Source organism: Gossypium hirsutum, chromosome D11 (assembly GCF_007990345.1).
Source record: "Gossypium hirsutum isolate 1008001.06 chromosome D11, Gossypium_hirsutum_v2.1, whole genome shotgun sequence".
NCBI lineage: Eukaryota > Viridiplantae > Streptophyta > Magnoliopsida > Malvales > Malvaceae > Gossypium > Gossypium hirsutum.
This window is the reverse complement of record NC_053447.1, coordinates 11782512-11804363: the sequence shown is the minus strand read 5'-3', so window position 1 is coordinate 11804363 and position 21852 is coordinate 11782512. Positions and strand designations below refer to the sequence as shown.

The window sequence follows — 21852 nt, the reverse complement described above, 5'->3', positions numbered from 1 at the left end:
GTTCTAGGTGGCAGCTTTTAATTGGACAAAAGAAAAAGTTATAATTTAATTACCAACAATGTCCATACAGCCTTTAAAATACAAAAAAAAATTAACTTTCGGTGTTAAACAGTACCATAAAGATGGTTAAGATTGTTAGTCTGTTATCAAATCTGAGCAGTTATTCTCATATGAGTATATAAACTTCATGAATGTGTTCACTCAATAGAAGGAATACTGATTAAAAAAATTTACTCTGTAGTTTTATCTGTTTCTCTATCAATATATTCATACATGTTGTATAATATCTAACATTCGGTTCATGCAGTTTGTTGCACTGGCATTTCTTCCTCCCTATTGGAAAGCACTCAAAGATAAAGAGACTGATGGCCAATCAACAAACCATACTCATGATTTAAAACACTTCATCATAAGGCGCCATTAATGAGCTCTGATTCACCCTTCCAATTTCTTCCTTCGGGTTGATCAGCATCCTTCGGACCTCATTCTGAAATTTCCTGCAATTCCAATGAGACATGGTTAAAATACATTTTTTTGGGTGTTGTACTTAGATGGAATTTTTGTTTGGTTTTGCACTTAACTGCCATGGGTAATGATCTCCAATCATCCTCATCTCCCCTTCATCATCAGTAAAGGTTACATGCCAGCCGCTGCTTCCATCAATCAATCGTCCATTAAAATCAAACATGCGATCAAGCTCAGAGATGAGGTCTTTATATCCGCCAAATCTAGTGATATCAACTGATCTTCCAAGAGCAGTCCCATGCTTGAGTACCTATAAGAGAAAGGGTATGTTCTTAGAATCAATTTCTGGGAACAATCGACTTCAACAATAATTCAGGTATGCCAAAATGAAAGTATGACCTTGGTGCAACTCCAATTGCTAGCAGAACAGCAGTTCTCACACTGCTTACTAGATGTACCCTTAGAAGGTTTCGAAACAGTTGACTGAGAAGTTGGAGGAATAGAACAATGACTTTCGAGCTCGCTAGAAGTGACAAGTTGGGGTGAAGGGGGCTCCAGTGGACCGTTAACTAAATTTACTCCAAAAAGCATGCAAGCATGTCCCTCATTTGGTTCGCACCATGATGTTTCATTTTCATTCCTTGGTTCTGAAATGCTCCCTTCCTGAGAATTAACATTTGGAACTGAAATTTTTCTGCTAGCAATAGCATCTTCATGTACTCCAACTATTATGAAGACCCAAACTTTCTACTTGTCCACCAGAAAAGGGTGCTGCACCAATCTCTCGTTGGTTCTGTATTGGCTGTTGCATTGAGTCCCAACTGTGATTTAGTGGGAGGCAATGTGGTAATGGTTTTCTTAGAGCATCGGGTTGATTACCATCTGTGTCACTATCTTCTTGACCTTGCAAGACCCCTGAGCTACTTTGAGATTCGTATTTAATGGAACCACTCCACATGCCTGGTAAAGAAGAAATTATGATCAGTAGCTGCAAAGTCTGCCAACGTTTATTATAAATGCAAATCATGTTGAATCCATACACAAGTATAGTTACCATCCATTAGCAGGGTAGGAAACCCAGGGGATGATACATCATCAGTACGAGCCTTCTTTTGGTTATGTAGAATGGAGGGTCTCTTCTTGATTCTGAATTCCGTTGGTTCAATGTTCCAAGGACAAACTCTTTCAGGATGAAAATTTTCACCTGCTGTGGGATACCATTTCACCTATGAAATTGTACAACCATGAATCTTTAGCTTCAAACCACATATCAATGCAACCATGCATTTGAAATTAAACACAGTTACCTTCAGACATCTCCATTCAGAATTAGGCCACCTAGTATGATCCACATCTTCAATGCTTATGATAGTGCCAGAAGGCCTGTTTTTGAGAATAGTGCATTAAATTTGAAGGGATCCGGGATATAAAAACATACTTCAATATATCAAATCACATATGCTGGGTTTTGAAATGATAACCTTTGTTCCGCACATTCTTCGCCTTCTAATCGCATCCTAAATCTTGTCCCGATGCAATAGTCAATTTGAGCCGACTTCATATACCGATCAAATGAGATGATAAATTCAGAAGAAATAGACCTGCAGAGGTGCAAGAATGAATGCCTTCCTCTTCCAGTTCCAATGTGACAAGTTGTATATTACATTGAACTTTATTACACCTTACCAAGGACGGTAGTTGACATTAAACATGCTTCTAGTAGAGAACGCATGAAAAGCACTTGCTAGTATGCCATGACGCATGCTATGACCAGATATGATGGATGTTGATGTATATTTCAGAACAGTCGCTGCTCGCCGAATTCCAAGACGGAGCTCTCCTTTTTCCCCTCTAGAGAACAATAAATTTTCTTGAAATTATTTGATTTATTCATCACCTAAGATATACTACTATAAAACCAACATTCTAGTAAAAGAAAACCATTGAATCAAGTGCACGTCTATGCCTATGTGAAACACAAAAGAGAAAAGTTTGTGCAGAAACATGGACACAAATAATTTTTTTGGGGAATTGGCAGAGAGAAAGAGAACCTAAGAAAGATAAATTCATCCCCAGCAAGAAGCTTCTTTGAAGTCAGAAATGTACTCCAGCCGCTTGTAAGCAAGTGCCTTTTTGGCTGACCTACATTTGAATGGGAACAAATTCCATAAGGAAACTAACTATATAAATAGCTTTTCTAAAGAAACAAAGAACAGTGAAAAATAATCCTTTTACATAAACATAAGCTCATTAAGACAAACTGCATGGTATACTACATTACTTTAATACGTGGATGTCTCGGAGATATCTAAAATTACTTTCATGGTACAATGAGCTGATCATGGTAATGCTTAAACGTAGATCAGTGCAAGATAGATTAAGGTACCTCGATAAATATGTCGAAAGCGCCATTCAAAACTGTGCAAGTCTATTGCGACCAATTCCTGTTGTGGGGTTTGCTGAGACATGTCCTGTAACAATATGCATAACTTAACAGATCAGTTAAGACTTCATTGATGTGGTAAACCTGGCACAATATTTAAAGAATCTTCCAAAAAAACCATAAATTTATGTGTGTTTGTGCCTTAAGACAGAAAGACACTAGTCTGGAAATTTACATTATCACAAATAGTTTAATTAAAAGGAGGGTTGGCAAGTTCCAGTTTCCGCACCCTTTATTAGTTTGAAGAACAAGAAAGCCCTGAGCTTAATATCTAATCTTCAAATTTTCAAAAGCATTCTGTTTTGAATATAAGTGCACTAAAAAGACAAAAGATCACATAAAGGTGTACCAACCAGGGGTGGGAGACACCCATCATCAACATGTCGCTTTGGGATAGAGAATCCGCCATGTGTGCTTGTATCTGATGGAGTGAGTTTCTTACTAAAGAACACTGGATAGGCTTTCTGGGGTAAAGGTTGATAATTTCTATGCTCCAAACTTTCCTCATCTTGCTATTTGAGGCAGAAAAGCATTTAGGTAAAAGATAATAGGGAGATTCTAAGGCAAAGTAAATGAAAAACAATTACTCTAAGCATTTCAATATCTAACCTCTGCTTCTGGAATCAGTGTTATTTGTGCAAAGACCTCATCTGTGCCAGGTTCAACCTGCAATATGGCAAAGACGCATCAAAAACAACAACTTATGATGAGCTTTGCATTTATAGGAAACAATTAAAGGTACATTTATAGCGGATACCTTAAGCTGAACATGCATCACCCTGCAAAGGATCTTAGAAGGCAAATTGTAGATAGGCATTTCCATTATCCCATCTTGATTCATACATGCATCCAGCTGTGTCAAAAGCTCAGTCATCAAACAGATGAATGCACAAGCATATATTTATTCATACAAAATGCTTTTTCTTACTTTCCTTCTTTTTTTTGAATAAGAGAAAAAAAATGGGGTTAATTAATTATTTGATTTAATTAAGTAGAGTAAAAGATTTGCTTATACCTGTTCTATGTGACCTTGAGGGAAATACAGAACCTTTTCCCCAGCGCGCGGCACATAAACTGAAGGACCAGCGCATGCATGCCATAGTTCAACATGTAGATCATCTTTTTCTCCTGGTTTCACACACAAATTCAAGCCATAACACTTAAAAACCAATCTAAATGAAACAAAAGAAAAAAAAAGTTCTGATAATCAGAGATATGAACAAATCGAAACATTTGGGACCCATTCTACAGACCAACAGAGCCAAGAATTAGGACAAAAACATAAATGAGATGATTGATTGGTTAATTAATTTCCAATGTTTGTCGTGTACTACATTGCATATAAGGCTGAAAGTTGAAACGAAATACAAAAGAAATAATCTTCGACCAACAAGTTCAAGCGCAAAAAAAAAAAAAACATAGATACTACTCCGTCATCACATCATTCTACAATAAGCAGATTTTAAAATGCTAGCAGTACTCAAGTTTATCAAACATGTTTGATACTTGATAAACGAGTGTTGGTGCCAGAAATGAAGATATAAAACCTTGATTGTTCGGAGGAAGCAACGGCAAGCCATAGACGTTGATACGTCTTCTGGGGTGAAATGGGACCTTAGCCTTCAAACCATTCCGTTCACCGTCCATTTATCTTCCGCTTTTTCTCTCTTTTCTTAACCCAAAAGATGGAGTATATACAAAGAAAAAAGAAGAAGCTTCTTTCCCGGAATAAGGAAAGATGCAGGAAATAAAACGAGAGTGGAAGGGGAAGGGGAAGGCAAAAGGGTGTGTGTAAGTAAAAGTTATGTAGAGAAATTAAAAAGGAAAAAGACAAAAAAAAAATTGACTAAAAGGAGTACGTACACCTCGAGAATCAGGCGGCTAGGTCGTGTCACCATAGAAACAAGCTCTCACTTTCAACAACCTGGCCCCCTCTAGGCTCTATTGCCCCTCATCTCTTAATGCAAAAACGTTTTTATCGTTTACCTCAAAGTGCATGCAATGTAAGAGAAGACAAAAAGGTCTCAGTTTTGACGACACATTTCCTGTAGAGTAACGTAATTAAGTACAAAACTTTTCAACTATGATTATTATGGTTTTAACTTTTAAGATACATTGTTTAACGTCAGTAATACAGATTTTGTCTTGTTTCTCCCTTTGCTTTGTTTGGAGGGTGGGTCGTTGTCGTTGATTCCTGGCGATATTTGCTACTTTAGGCATCGATGTGTACTACGTGTTTTTTTTCCCATTGCCCTTTTCATGCAAATGCGCTTATCCCCTATTGAATTTCATGTCATTCTCCGCCTCTTCTTTTCAACCCTTTTCCAATGTTGAGTAAAATTCGATTAAGGCCTCGCTACAGTACTTCTCAGCTTTAAAAGTAACGTCAAATACCTGGGTTTTGGAGTTAGAAATGTTTGTTAAAAAGAGTTTTTCCAATTTGACTTTTGTATTTTACAAATTAATATTTTTATTTATATTAATTATTTAAAAATTTAGATCAGTATATATTTTATTTATTATTATATTAAATTATCAACTAAAACAATAATATCAAGTGACCTATATGCTAAGTGAGCTTGTGAATCACATGAGGGGGGCGGGGGGGTTTCTCTTTCATTGTGATGGATTCACTGAACCACGCCCTTGCCCTTGGCTTATCTGCAATGGTGGGGTTAGATATAGGTGGCTTAAGCTTTTACCATTCAAGTGTACAATGTGATTTGTGAAGCATCCATCCAAGGGTTGCTAGCTTGCACTACATATAGAGACCTAGCTATATCCCTTAAAAGCAATGGGATTTGATCAAATTCATACACATATCTACATATATATGCGTGTATATATCTGCAAGGTTTTTATTTGGGCTGTAATGGAGTAAACAAAAAACGACAAAAAAGCTGGAGCAATTACGGAGGGGAAAACGACACGTCTAAACTCCAAAAACCCACAATCAATGTGAAAAGAAGGTAAGGTAGGCAAGGCGACAAAAGTGAAAAGACAGTGTTCCTACTACATCACTGTTTCGCGGTCTTGGCTGTTAATCACATGGATCTCCGTTAAACCGCAACGCTGAACTGAAATTGAAACGTAAACAAACGGGACCGGACTGTGTTTAACCGGGTTGAGGAAAGCTATGCTGGCTGCAGGTGATACTGTGGATTTGGCCGGCCGACAGTGGCTGCAACTAAACAGATTAGTTTAGAGGATGACACGTGGGTTGTGGGCCCCAAATTAGGAAGGTGTCAGGTGGAAATAGTTTCAATTAATAGACAGCTTTTGCAGTGGCCTAGCTAGGCCTACGCCTTCTTTGCCTTCGTTGTTCCGTTGTTCATTTAAAATAAATTCAACTTTTTACAGAATTTAATTCTCATATTTTTATTTTTAAACATTTAGTTTTTTTTTTTTTTAAATTTTAAAATTCAAGTTAAATTGTTAACATTATTGAACTCGCTAGTGTAACATTTTGAAATTTAAAAAATATAATCACTTGGCAGTAATATAATTAAAAAATTAAGGTTGCTAATAGTTGAGCATGATTTTTGAATTTTAAAAAATAAAAAGCATAAAAATTAAATTTCAAATTTACGAAAAGTGCAAAGGCTTATGATATATTTTAACCTTTAAATATCATTAATATTTTGTCAATACTGTGATGCAACATGAATAGAATATGAAAGAGAGTATGGTGATTGTCACGAGGCCGATCACCCAGACGAGGCAGAGAGTTGGGATGTTCACAGTTCGATTAAAACTGAATTAACCGATTTAACTGATCTAATTCGGTTAATCGGTCGTAGTCGAATTTAGTTCGATCAAAGGTCTGTTAATGATTTTTTAGAATTTCGGTTATCGACTAATTCGATTCAAAACCGAGAAATTAACCAAATTAAATAATAGATTTTATATATAATAGATTTTTAATATTAGGAATGTATTTTTTGAACTATTATTTTTATATTAATCGAAATAAATAATATAAATTATATATAATATATTTTTTGAACTATTAAAAAATGATAATGAACATTAGTAATTTATTTTTTATATGTTTTATACTTATTTTAAGTAAAATAAAAAATATATAAATTTCAATTAATTCAGTTAACCTAACAAATTAATTGAAATATTTTGGTTCGATTAATGTATTTAAAAAAATCGGTTCGATTAACGGTTAAAGATTTTTACATTTCAGGTGATTCAGTTAATTGTAATTCAGTTTGGGTTTTAACTGACTCAACTGCTTAAACAACCCTAGCAGAGAGTTTATAACACCCTCACTCGATCCGTTCGTTGGATCCAAGTACGGGTATCACAATCAAACTGGTTTGTTGTTCAGACTAAAATCTCACTAAGTTAAAACAATTTGTATTACCTATTAAAATAACTTACAACAAAGTCTAAATTTTAATACAATGTTTTCGGTCCTAACTCTGAACTCGAAGAAGTTTAAACAAATACACTTAATCGCCCCACTTGGCAAAGTCTACAAAGGTGCCCCCCTCCTATATGCATGACTTTATTCTAACGATAAATCCTTGATTTCCATACGATCTGACTTGGTCCCTTCTCGATTTCCGTATCTTGTATATCCAGCAAAATAGAGGCCACACTTTGGTAAGTTCAGGTGAACTTAGTGAGTTTCTTTGATACATAAAATGTACCCCACTTGTCGGGGTTCAATTAAATAATAATACAATAACTCCTTGCTTGTTTGGGACATTCCTCTAAAACCATCGTAGTGGACTTCTCCTATTCTCAAACCTATCCACTTGAGGATAAATCATTGAACAATTTCCTTCTGGTCATTCTATTGATCTTCAATCAGCCTGGACAGATTCTCTAATCGCTTCACCATCTCAGCGGACTCTATCTTTCCTTTCTCCAGTTTGACTAACAGATCTCTCGCTATCCTGGCGGACTAAACATTACTTATCTTAAACAGGGGCTGAATTACTTCCTTGTTAATCCGCCTTAATTATTTTTATCTTACCCTCCAGCGTAGCACAACTTCTCACTACTGGCCATTAAGGTTTGAATCACTTAGTCACCGTTTTTGAGTTCATCCGCATTCACAAGTTTCCTCTCTTACTGTATTCTCGCCTAACTAGTTGTTCTAGTGATCTTTACCTTGTTGGTTCTCACAGAACTACCCATTTAGCTGATACCATCACACCAATTCTTCCCCATTGGAGAGTAATAGTCTTGACAAACAAGTCTGTCACTTTAAGGCTTCCCTCTTTTTGGGGTCTCATATTATCATTAGGGTTCTGATTAACCCCACCATTCCTTATGGATTAGTCAGCATACTTTCGATCGATTACAAGCTGGTTGGGTTTCCTAAACACTCTAGAAAAATCCTTAATGGTGAATCCTCAACCACGATCCTTGGTTTAACCATATCTCATACGCTTGAATGTTAGGCACCATTGGTTCTTCGGCTTTCATGACTACTTCCTGATTAACATTTCTTACCCCTCTGGTTTACACGACTACTATTTCCACAGTCCTTTCTTATTCCCATTTAGTTCACATTTTTTGGCGGATTCCTTCAGCCAGTCGCTCGTCTGTCACTTGTTCATACTCCCATTTCCTTTCAACCCTTTTTTCCTATTAGCGGGTTATCTTATGATCATGTTCTGGATTCCTTCCCGAGTTTATTGTCCTGGTGGACTTTCTCTCTCTCTTTCCCTTTGTTGCTATAGTTCAACTATGGTCTTCGCAAGTACCTCTGTTTAATGCCATAACAGAATCCATCAGTTGTCATGGTCTGACTATGGCTTTCCACTTCTGCCTTCTCATGTATAGAGTCCCATCGAACTATCCCGTATTTAACATCCCATCGAACTATCCTGTGTTTAACATCTCGTCAGACAATCCCGTGTTTAACCTTCTATTGGACAATTCCGTGCTTAATGTCTTGTCAGACTATCTCGTATTTAACGTCCTATTGGACAATCCCGTGTTTAACGTCCCATTGAAAAATCTAGTGTTTAATGTCCTGTCGGACTATCTTTGATGTCATAGCGTCTTTCAACTATGGTCTTACTCTCTTTACCATCAAATCATCTTTTGCTGCCATAGCATCTTCCAGTTATGATCTTACACCATATCACCTGTGTTTATCGTTCCGGTGGACTACCTAGGTTGCCATAGTCCAACAATGGTCTTACATATGTTTACCATGATGTCATAAAGTTTTTCAATCATGGTCTTACTCATTTCCATAATGATGTCAGAGCGTTTTTTAGATATGGTTTTACTCATTGTAGGCGTATAGCCTCTGATCAATCTAATAGTCTCGCCATGATCTTTACTCTTCCCATTTCATTTAATCTATTCCTCTATTTTACCATCCTATACCTTGATGCTCGAACAACACAGTGTCCTCTCCGCAAGGCCCGGAGCTTCGCTAATCACAGGTGCACACAGCAACACCGTATTACATGAAAACATCGTATTACAGGTGCACGCAGAATCATCTCTCTTTCCCTTTCCTAACTCCATCTAATCCATCGTTAATTCTCTTTCATGATTTCCTTTTATCATGCATTCTAATCTAGAATGACAGATACTCATGAATTCATGAAAACATGCATCATACTTTTATAGATATGGGCTTGAGTATTGAAACTCACCTGATGCTTCATTGCCTCATCAACTTAGCCTTTCCTAACACTAGAGCTTTCATTCTCCTAGCAACTAGCAAGACAACCAATTTATATGTTAAACTCAATGTTCATGTTTTTTAACTTCAATTTTTCAAATACATGCAGAACCCTTAAAATGGTTCTAAAACCCTTAATTTTTTTCTGAGTCTTACGTATACCGAAGGGCTTAGAACCTTACCGGTTTATTGGTTTCCCTACTTTTCCAACTTAAACCTCCTAGTCGTCGCTCTATATAGAGCTTTCTATGACCATCGCTTCCTCGAAGCAGCCATGAAGGTTGAAGAAAAAGAGAAAAATGAAAGACTGAAAGGAATTCGTCTAAGGATTCATTTCTCATTTATTTATAATCTTTCATATGCGGTCTCCAACCGCATATCAACCGTTCATTCATTATCATTTTTTCTCCCACTAAGAGATTGGCCGATTCTGATCCAACCAAACCAAACTTGGTTCTCAACCATGCTCCACAAACGCGTAGGGTAGATATCTTAGATGGGACGAGATTGTCTGTGATGGGTCAAATCCTGTCATTTTTACTTGATGGTAAAAAGCAGTTGAACCCACGAGGTATTTAGTAGCCAACAACATTACGTTTCTAACGGAAGCCTAAGGGCTTGGGAGGGCTTGTACTTGTCCAGATGGTGGAGGCAAGAGGTGAAACTTGTGAGTGATCTTCCGATTAGTTGCTAACAAGTTTTGCTGCTTGGGCGGTCTTTCAACTTGCCTCATGTACTTATTTGAATGGGGTATAATAATATTTGTGTTTAATTTATTTAATAATCGAGTGCCCAAAACTTTATCCATATTTATTTATTTAACTTGATAGAGAAATATAAACAAACAAAACACAGAGTGATGATCCAACACTCTGTTGACTTACAGCCTAATCAATTTTTTATTTTACTTGGAAAATATTTTATATTTATTGGATTTATTTTAACACAATAAACACAGAAAAATAAATAAATAAATCCGAAAAACAAACACACCGTGGGCTGAAATTTTATGCGGACAGCCTACTTTGGTTTTGGATTTTTGAAACTGGACCAACATTTTCCATTTAAAGGGAACAAAATCTCTTCCAGAAACATAGTTTTTCTCAACTTTCAAACCAAATAGGACAAGGAATATATTTTTCTTTTCTTCATGCCTATTATTTTCCTAAACTTACATTTGTTTATGTGAAGATTTGAATGTCTTAATATTATTAAAAATTAAAAATTTTAATTTCAGGCATAAAAGTAAATTTGGTCTTAATATTTATTTATTTTGTCATTTTAACTTGTATTTTTTTTAGTTATTTTGGTCATCAACTTTTAAAATTTAGTTAAATTGCTTACTTTTGGATAGAAAAACTGCCTGAAATGTTAAAACTTTACTAGCATTGACGTAGTAGATCATATGGTATTTTACATGTATTTCAGTGTTAACATGAATAAAATTTCTACAAGTTTTTATGAACTTTTAGAAATTTATTGATTTTTCAAAATATTTTGAATTTTTATGGATTATACGAGTGGCCACATCAATGATATTAAAATTTTAACAGTTCAGCTAGTTTTCCATCCAAAAGCAAACACTCTAACTAAATTTTAAAATTTAAAGGTCAAATGACCAAAAAATATAAGAGCCAAAATTTTAAAAAAATAAGTAAATACTTAACATCTAATATAAGAGCAACAAGTCATGTTCCTTTTGTTTTGAATTTTTTAAATAAGAGTAACTAGTAAAAATTATATAAATGCTTTAATCTTTTTATATTCTAATGTGCTAATTGAGTTTGGATTCTTTTTATTTGGTTGAAATTAAAGTAATTGTATTATGAAATGTGTTCCATTTTAATGGGTAAAAATTGAATCCTTGACCTCATGATTAATTGATGATGTGAGCAACTACCGAATCACACCTTTGAATTAACTAAATTAGAGTTACAAGTCAATTTAACACCAGTTTCATCTACTTAAAAATTGATTTCACTATTTTTAAGTTAAAGAGTCTTCTTTTTGTTTGGCCACACCTGATGCTTTTCGCTTTTACTATTTTTATATAAAATGCTTAAATAAAACAATTAAAAATAATATGCATAAACCTGAACAAGACTAATTTATAATTACTGTACCACTTTACATATGATTTAATTATTGAATAAACTTTTTATAAGCATAATTTTGATAGTAAGTTTTGTTTTTTCCTTTCACTCATGCTGTGTATATGGCAAAACTAGTAATATAAAATATCCTAAAATTCAAATAGAGGAAGCTGCTCAAATCATAGCAAAAAGTTCCAAATTTTCTCTCTTTCCCATAAAAATGAATTGTTGTTATTTGTGAATTTTCTTCTGCCTGTCTCAAATCACATAACAATTATTCTTCTAATCATTGACGTGCAAAGTTGAGTAGACCATTATTGTTAACCATTATGATGAAGCATCAACTTTAAATCAATCGCTTTTACCCACTTTATATATATATATAGGAGCTTTAAGCTCCATTTCCAGTTCTATGCTATCATGACTTAGAAGCTTCTTTATTAGGTTTAGTTGTGTATATGCTAAGAACCAAAACTGAAAAGCAAAGTGTCACGGATGACAATTACATATATAATATAGTACAGGTATTGCCAAGAACAATGAAAATGGAAAAGAAAAAAAAATTAAAAGACAGCCCATTTTCATGTGCTCCCGCCCCAACAATTTTACATATCCACATTGTCGTGTAGTCGATCAGTGGAGCTGTATTTTACCATAAAAATTTAAGTTTGCCAACCATTTTTTGTCGACATACTTACAGCTCTATCTCTATACCTCTTTCCCTAAGTCCCCACCATCACTTCCACAGCACTGTTTTTTCTTTAAGCCTTAATCATCAACCTCATCACGTTCTTCTTATACACCTTTTTGCATACTCTAATATTCTCTCTCTCTCTCTTTTCTTTATATTCGTTTATTGAACTTTCATAGCTGGTTACCAATCTTTGATCATTTAATGGCTACCCTTTGGTCAGTCATGGTTTTCATGGCTTGTTTCTCTTCACTAGCTTTATCTTCGTCTCAAGTCCATGCAGTTCAATTCTCCAGTATATCAGCTGCCCCAGCATTCTTGCCAACTGCTCCTCTATCTTCTTCTCCTAGTTTACCCCCAGATATTGAGCCTTTACTTCCTACTCCTAAAGGTATGGCACCTTCCCCTACCGAGTCGTCATTCCCCACTATTCCTTCAAGTCCTAGCCCTCCTAACCCAGACAGTATGTTGGCTCCTGGTCCTGGTTTTGCACCTTCACCATCTGGGTCCTTACCAGCATCTACTGCGGTTTCTTTAGCTTCAGCTGGAGTTCTAAATTCGACATTGTTTTTTGGGTTGCTTGTGGCACTATGCTTATTGCAGCAGCTTTCTGGTGTGTAAGGTACTGTTTTGGTGGCAACCCCCAATTATTGTGCTTAGTGGAGTACTGGTTTCACTTTCTTTTTCTTTTTTAATGTTCTATATATTATTTCTTTCTTTTTGTTTTCTAGTATATATTACTTTAGTTGGATGTTAGTTAAACCAAGCGTATGGCATTTGCCCCAAACTATTTTTCTTGAGACTGAATAAAGGTTTTAAGGATTAACTAATGAGTTCACAAAACAAAACATTTGCTATTCATATATTACCTAAGTTGAGTTCAAAGGGCCAATTTACAACACTTACTAATCCAATCTGCTGTGTTCCTATAGGATATACATATGCTATTTGCTTTGATGTACCTAACTAAAACTAGAGAGCAATAAAACTCGCACTGCTGAATTCAAAGGGACTCCATTTCTTGGTGGTGGTTTGTTTAATAATACACTTCTTGAGGTCCACATTCTCATCCTTGAGCACTTGGACAGCCAAACTGAGTTGTCTAATCACTTCCATCTTCTCTTCATCTTTCTGCATCAACTGAGCCTTCTGAATCTCGTTCTCTTCTTTCAACCTCTCTATTTCTTCTCTCAACTTCGTCAATTCATCTTCGGATACCTCATTTGAAACTTCATCCATTACTTGTTCATCAAGTAAGGTTCCGTCTCCCTTTGCAGTTTCTCCCTCTGTTTCATGTTCGGGGTCATCAACTTCAGATGCAGCATACGAACCAAATGACTCCGAGTAACTGTCGTAGGTTTTATCCATCACATTTATTGTCTTCATGGATGAGAATGGGGACACTGACGTTGTTAGGAGGCGAGTTCCAGGGTCTGTCTTAACTTGATCGTACCGCTCGGCAAGTGAACGCTGGGCTCGGTAGAGATCTTCAACCAGACAAATCAGTTCGGGCCGCTTCTTGTAGTACATTTCTGCACGTTGCGCAAAGGAATCTGCATCTTCCTCTATCAGTTTCAGCATCGCCTTCGTCTTATGGTCCAGTTCTGACATTGGTTTAAAAAACCATTTCATCATTTAAGCAAATGGAGGGAACAGAGAAACTAAACATTGTAAAAGATATTTTGGGGAATTTAAAAAAAGTGCCAAATTTACTGTTTCTCCCTGGCAATCTCCTAATGGTATGATCTTTCAATCAAACAACAATGTTTCAAGCAACAAGAGGGGAAGGAAATAAATAAATAAATCCAGATTAAAAAAATGAGATCATGGTCCTACCCACTTTGTTATATAGAATAATCCTCTTGTAGTTAACCTTGATTGCAATGGATGCAATTCATTATTAGCTTATAAAAGACAGCTTTTAGAGTCCTGATGAATTGCGCTGCAAAGGTGAACGCTTGTTGGAGAAAAGAAAAAGTCGGAAAAATAACAGAACTTGGAGGGATTTTCAATTTCAGAGTCACATTTCTATACATCGAGGGTTACCCGTATGTGCATACCAAATCTTGTCGGCTCCTTGACTATAGAAATTAAAAGCTTTAATGATGCCACTAGTCCCTGAATTCTTAAAGATTTTTGAAATTTTATCTCTCTACTAATCAGATTTGAAAATTAAACTTCAACTGATAACATTGTTAATAGACTTCAATTAAATATTAATGTGTGTGTTTTAATATTAAAGAATTTAATCTAAAAATCAAAATTTCATTGGTAACATATGTTTAAATTTAATAAAGCCAACTAAATGAACTTAAATTTTTTAACCAAATAAATAAAGGACTAAAACTGCAAAAAGAATTAAAAGAAATTTTAAATTTTTAGAAGTCCAGAAAATACAGTGAATGGGGACAGGATTAAACCGAATTAGATAGAATAAGCATCCAACAAGGGAAGCATAGCATAGGTCACGCAGCTCATCATGCCAATTGGTTAGGGTCCAGTAGCAAGCATATTCCAGGTTGTTACCAAGTCAACCTCTCCAGCTTGTGAGCTCTCTAATTTCAAAAGTTGAATCATGAATCCTATAAGTTAGAGTTAGACCTATATATATTCACTCTCCAAGCCGGTGAGAATTTTCGGATAAGTGTTGGCAGAGCCTAATTAAAATTTTTAAAAATTTTGTGAAAATTTCTTTAATAAGTTTAGAAATAATTAAAAAAGTATATGAATAAATTCAAAATTTTGAAGGGGTTTAATTAAATTTTTGATTTTAGGGGCAGGGGTTTGGCAACCTTTTCGACCTTACCTACGAAGTGATACTGTGGAGAAAGCAATTCAAAGAAACTTTGAACTATAGCAAGAAACATGAAGAAGGCTTCAATAACAAAAAAAGAAAAAGAAAAAAAAAGAAGCATTGTACTCCAATGGCTAGCACAATCTATATAAGCGAAAAGTGAGAAGGGTTTTATTACCAGAAATAGTGGATTGGAGCCATTCTGAGGAGTATCAAACCACCACCATCGTGGTGTTTCCATTTTCATCGTTTGCACCATTTCTCTCCCTTGGCTCCTCTTTAAGATCCAGTGAAATTTCCAGTAAGAAATAAGAAAGACAAAAATGAAAGATAGAAAACAGAACTACCCCCTCCTTGTGTTTATATGGGAGGAAAACGGTAATACAGTCAATTTAGACATAAAAACAAATTGGCGGTTTTTTCAATATTCAATATTCAAACCTGACTTAAAAAAAAAGAAAGAGATTTATATGGAAAGAAATCTAACACTTCCATTTTGTGTCCCCTTCCAAAGTAAATACAAATTACTGGATACCGTAGAGAATACGAGAGTTTTGGTGTTTGGGATCATATTTTTAATTTGTTTTATTTAGGTATAAATTTTTGTAAATTTATCAAAATATATAAAGATATAAATACTTTGGTAATTTCACACGGACTTGGGACTTAGTTGATAAATTGAGGCCCTTTTTAATAAAATATTGAATGTGTTTTTGTCTTTTATCATTTTTATATGAAATGTTTAAATAAAATCATTAAAAATGTAATGCCTAGCATATTTAAAATAAGAAAGGCTTATAAAAATTTTAATTTACATAATTATCTTTAGTTTTATAATTTTGATATTTTTATTAACTATGGCTAATTAAATTGAGTCGAGAATTTTTAGAATTTAATTATTATATTTTATGGTTATTTATATAAATCATTAAGCTGTTAATGTTTAAAAATGAGGTCCTCAATTTAGCAGTTTAATAGTAATATCTAGTAGTGTTGATTAAATTTTGAGGATGGAATTTTAATAAACTAAAATAGAAATTACCTTATCAAATTTTGTAAAATAAACGATGAAATCCATGAGAGGAGTTTTAATTTGAATACGCTTTTTGGACCTTTTATGTAATTCGTCTTTCACTATTAAGATTGTGGTGCAAATGCCGTGGACTTCGCATTCCCCGATGCTATGGCATAAAATATAATTAAACATACTAGTAGAACTTCCTTCTTTTTTAAATTACTAAACAATTTATTTTTATTTAATTTAAATTTTAAGTATTTACTTAATTATGATTTTCATTTTTTGAATTAATTATTAAATATTAAATTAGTTATAATTTTTAATAAAATAAATGAATAATGGTGAACTATTTTAAGTTTTGTGAATGGTGTTTTTCAACTAATGGTATTTTTAGCATATTTAATTATTTGAAATATTATTTTAAAATTTTCAAAACCATTATTATTTATTTTAATTAATATTGATTTTTAAATAAAATAAAAATATAATTACCTTTTATGATTAAAAACCTTGGACTGATGTAATAAAAAAAATTGAGACTCGTGTGCAAGTAATTTAATGAAATCAAATATTAAATAATTTATTTTTTAAAGAAATGAAAACAAAAGTAACGTAAGACCTAAGACCTTGCAAATATATTTGAGATTATTATTAAATATTTGAGATAATTAAAGAATCTTGGTAGATAAAAAAAGGAAAGTAAATAATACAATTGTCAAATGTCAATAAAATTAATGGATATGTGACATGGCAAAGAATTAGGCTGTCCATATCAATTGAGAGTCTAAGAATTTGTAATAGTATAAATATGACATAATTAAAATAAAAATAGTTTAAATTGCGAGTAAAATATTACATTCACTTAAATTATTTTGTTGAGTTTGTTTGTGATATTAACTCAATCGACAAGATTAATCATATATACAATCAATATAGGTGAAACAATAAATGTAACAACATTAGAATGTATAGAAATATTAAAATAAAACTTTGGTTGAAGTGGTAAAAAAAAGATTTTATAGATGGTGACATAGGTTCTAGTATCAACATTTCATTTTTATTGTTTTTTTAATAAGAAAGAGGCAAAAATACTCTTCTAATAATATAACTTATTCAAAATATGTAAAATTATTTTAACAATTTTATTAACTAAATTGATATCGAATTTACTCGTAATACCAATTCAGTTGTAAACTAAAACAGGGACGGAGCCAAGGGGGACTGGGCCCCAACCCCCTAAAATAAAAAATTTTACTTTTAGTACTTTTATAATTTTAAAAATTTTCAATTAGTATATCTTAAAATTACACTTTACCCCCTAAAAATGAGAAAATTTGATTTAATCATTTAAAAACTATAAAAATGATAAATTTTTACTTTTGCTATCATAAAAATATACTACTTTATTATGAACCTTCAAAAATTTTTTGGCTCCCCGAACTAAAATAAAAATAATATATATGAATACGAGAGTTATCACTACGTTTGGTTTACCTCGAACAATGGAAACTTGAAGTGTGATTAGCTATGAATTGGAAACTGCATTTAGCATTGGTAACTATAATAAATTAAAAGAGAGGATGAAATTATCGATGGCTGAAAGATTAATGGTTTGTTATTTTTATTTTGGGCGGTGAAGGTGGCTTTCATTAAAAATTTCAATTCCTCATTTTTATTTTTATGGATGGGATAATGATCAACTTTACAAAAAAAAATTAAAATTAAAATTTTCATTTATTTTTCATTTTTTAATTACATTTATATTGTTTGTCAAATCATCCTAAAATGAATAAAAAAGTTAATATATATTAATTTTGCTAATGTATGGCAAATAATTGATTTTTTAAAAATTATAATATTTCTTTATACTTTTTAATATTTTAATTTGCAAGTAATTTTATATTTTTTTAATTTTTAAAATTTAAAAAAATAATTAATTGTTGACATCACATTCATCTATTTTTGAGTGATTTGACAAAGAACGCAAGTTTAAAAGCTAAAAAGAGGCGAAAATTTAAAGGAATAGCTAAAATAACTTTACGAATTGAAAAAAGGATTATCTTTCTGTGATATTTCACAACCGACTCAATCGTCAAATCCAAATGTGTGACATCACACGTTGCCGAAGCAACTCATATCAAACATATACAAAATTTCATATGAATTAATCATACAAATACATTTTTGAACATACAATAATCAATTAAAGATTTACCGAGGTTTAATACGAGCTTAGGATTTGAAGCCAAACTCTATCTATCATTTTTCAACATGATGTCTCAAGATAGACTTCATTTTATTTTTAGTATTTTTGGTTTGACAAGCATGTCTCGAGACCTTAAAGGTCTTGTCTCGAGACTGGCCTCCACTATGTCCCTATTTTAGCTTCAATATTTGAAAGTCTTAAGACAAGGGGTTGTTGGAAAAATTATATTTTTATGGGAACTTTGAGGCATATTCTCAATAGGTAAAGGTGAAGAATTGAATCATAAAATTATGGTTTCATATTCTACTCTACGAGACCTTTACAACGGTATATTATATGCTTAAAATGGTTGAGTGATGAATGAGAAATTGATGCTCAAAGTAAGTTACTTGGAAATATTGTTGAGGAAAAATAAAGGCTTAGATCCCACATTAGTTAAATAACAAAGTGTGAGATGTGTTTATATATGTGAACCCTCTTAAAAAATAATTGAATGACTAAGCTTGTAACCTTGTTTCATGCGCAAGGGGTGCAGGTCCAAACTCAACAGGTTAGGGGGCACCCGTACGACGTGGGCGACGTGAAATATTCAGATCGGTTTGGCCCAAATCGGCCTACAAATATTTTAGCCTAACACAAATTTATTTTCCGGTTTCGAGAAATCGAAGCAGTGGTTTAGAGACCACAAATTCGAGGTCATAAAATTTATTTTAATATTATTTTATGATCTACAGCATGATAGTTTATTAGTATAAAAATTTTGTTAAGAAATTTTACCATTTGCATGTTCAATTTGATAAAAAGAATTAAATCGTGCAAAGAGCGAAAGTTGTGTTCTATTAGCTAAAGGTATTAAATAGCTATAAAACTTTGGTGTGGAAGTTCTTATTTGGTAATTAGCTCATTAAAGAGATAGTGGAATATGATGGTTTGACATTTTGTGTAATAAATAATGTGTATAAAGGTTAATTTATGTAAATTGGTTAAAAATGACGAAACAAATAAAACAAAAAGGCAAAGTTATCATCTTTAACCTTTATTTATCCGAAAATTGAAAGAGAAAGAAGCCATGGAAGCTTGAACTTTCGGCCAACCCCATTTTTCTTGCATGTGGGTATCGTTTGTCCCATTTTTAATAATTTTTATGTTTCCGGGATCGTTGTAGCTTAATCTAGCTAGCCCGGGGACTAATTTGTAAAACTATTGAAGTATTTGAGTTTTTCCATTGATGAATATGTTAGGGTTTTGAAGTTTAATGGTAGAAAAATAATGGTTGTTGTTAGATAAACAACTTTTATAAAGGAATTTTTGATAAATTTGTCAATTAGGGGTTAAATTGAAAAATGTTAAATATTCATGGTATAATTTGTGAATTAGTGAAATAGATGGGATGCTATAAGCATGCTTAATATTTGGCTAGGCTTGGGTAGTGATAAAATTGAATGAATTTCATATTCCGAGCCTAGGGACTAAACTGCAAAGAATTAAAAGTATAGGGGTGAAATGGTAATTTTGTCAAAAATGTGTGTTAGACTAAATTGAATGTGTTTAGTATTGATTTGATTTAAATTCATTCATTTAGACCAGGTTAGACCTCATACGGAGTTAGATCGAATTAAAGAGAAAATTTCAGATTTAATCACCTTCGAATCTACGTAAACTCGTCGAGGTAATTTCATGTAATTAAATTGCGTATTTATATGATTTAATTGAAATACATGTATGTGAATGGTTTAATTATTATGTATAATTATCGAACGCATAACCAACGTTGTACGAAGAATACCGAGCCCCGTTTGAACCTTAAGAATTCTAGGATACACATGACATGTCATTAGGGTTACCGATTTGGTTGAGGTCCAGCATATGTTGCGGACACACCACAGCTAGTATGAGCTTACCGATTTGCAACTCGTGTAAGCTGACCGATATTCAGCTCGGATGAGCTTATCGTTTATTGCTCGTATGAGCATACATGTACAAGAATTGATGGATTACAGTTCAGTACACCTCGTGTACTACCCGCGTATCTAACCATATTCTAAGTGGTTCAACGGGTATAGTGTTATTACAAGATTATTCAAGTTCGACAAGAACTAGTACAGGTATTTACATAGAAATGGTATATATATGATATATGGATACACGGTGTAGATGTTACATGTACATGAAATTTAATAATTGCTGAATTCATACATGATTCTCGATTTTTATATGAATACATGGCTAACGTGGTTATTGATTATATGTTAGGCTTTTGGGCCAAATTGAGTTGTGATATGCCTTGTTTCACTTACTTAAATTGTGGTTAAACGAGTATGTGAAGAATGAAAGATCAAGAAATACTTTAATTGGAATTGTTATGAAAGTATGGAAAGGTATGATTTTTGGATAATTGAAATATGTTTAGCCATATACTTGAAAATATGAATGCACAAAAGTAATGTGTACTTATGTTATGATGTTTTGAAATGATTTGCGAATCATTGTAATATTTTACAATTGAGAGGTTATAATTGTTAGGCTATGGCCAAGACATATTGGATTGACATAAATGGATAATGCTTATAAAATGAAGTACTAAGCTTTATTTTTAAATTACGAACTTACTAAGCATTCCATGCTTACTTCGTGTAAATTTCTTTTGTGTATTTAGATATCGGAAGCTCGTTCGAGTTGGAAGTTTTTGGAGATTTCATCATACTATCTATCGGCTATTTTGGTACTTATGGTTTTATAATTTTGGTTATAATGGCATGTATAGGTTATTTTGGCTAATGATAGCCTACATGTTTTGTTATGTTTTACCCATTTGAATTGGCTTGTATTTTGGTATATCTTGTTATGTATGTATAAATGGCCTTATCATATTTGAAGTGTGGTTTGGTAAGGTTAATATGTATTATAATATAGAATGATTTAGTGTTTGTTATGGAAAGCACATATGTGAAATGATGATAGATGTTGACTGTTTTGTATTTGTGTTTTTGGTGTACAAGTTATAAGTGACTTATATAACAAATTGATGCTAGAGATCAAGTACTTAAATAATATTAAATGTTATGTTTTGATTTATGAACTATATGGTAAGTTTTGATACAGCTATGTATTTAAGTTAGTCAAACAATTGGATAAATTGAATGCTTAGATTCACGTGTTATAAATGGCCATTTGAGGTGCCTAAGATCATATTGGTTATATGTAATAATATTACATTTTTTAAGCATGATTTTGGTTGTTTTTGAATGCTTATTTATGTCATAGTCATATGCAAATTGTTGTGTTTAGGTTGGTACAAATTTGGGTGAGAAATGTGGCTTGGAAATAGCCTATTTTTGTCCACACGGGCAGAGTCATGGATGTGTGTCTCAACTGTGTGTGACACACGGCCTGGCACACGGGCGTGTGAGGCCATTTCGAAGGGTACACGGCCTGGCACACGGGCATGTGAGTTGGCCGTGTGACCCAAGTTAGA

The 21852-nt window shown here is 33.3% G+C and overlaps 3 protein-coding genes across 3 annotated transcripts; 1 reads left to right on the top strand and 2 right to left on the bottom strand.

Annotated features, from left to right (window-relative positions):
- Positions 1 to 217: 217 nt before the first annotated feature.
- LOC107912388 (auxin response factor 23-like) lies at positions 218 to 4702 on the bottom strand. The gene is given in 15 exon segments (XM_016840539.2): positions 218 to 497; positions 582 to 775; positions 865 to 1175; positions 1177 to 1425; positions 1520 to 1691; positions 1773 to 1848; positions 1947 to 2066; positions 2152 to 2316; positions 2517 to 2607; positions 2852 to 2936; positions 3262 to 3420; positions 3518 to 3574; positions 3666 to 3761; positions 3924 to 4036; positions 4456 to 4702. Coding segments are annotated over 15 exon segments (2091 nt in total). The 5' UTR covers positions 4556 to 4702; the 3' UTR covers positions 218 to 394.
- A 7658-nt stretch (positions 4703 to 12360) lies between these two features.
- LOC107912387 (classical arabinogalactan protein 26) lies at positions 12361 to 14078 on the top strand. The gene is made up of 2 exons (XM_016840538.2): positions 12361 to 12981; positions 13292 to 14078. The coding sequence occupies exon 1, from the start codon at positions 12564 to 12566 to the stop codon at positions 12978 to 12980; it is 417 nt and encodes a 138-aa protein (XP_016696027.1). The 5' UTR covers positions 12361 to 12563; the 3' UTR covers position 12981; positions 13292 to 14078.
- LOC107910945 (protein NETWORKED 3A) lies at positions 13194 to 15724 on the bottom strand. The gene is made up of 3 exons (XM_016838859.2): positions 15682 to 15724; positions 15332 to 15355; positions 13194 to 13963 (listed from the first exon to the last, which is right to left on the bottom strand). The coding sequence occupies exons 1-3, from the start codon at positions 15722 to 15724 to the stop codon at positions 13332 to 13334; spliced, it is 699 nt and encodes a 232-aa protein (XP_016694348.1). The 3' UTR covers positions 13194 to 13331.
- Between the last annotated feature and the right edge of the window lie 6128 nt (positions 15725 to 21852).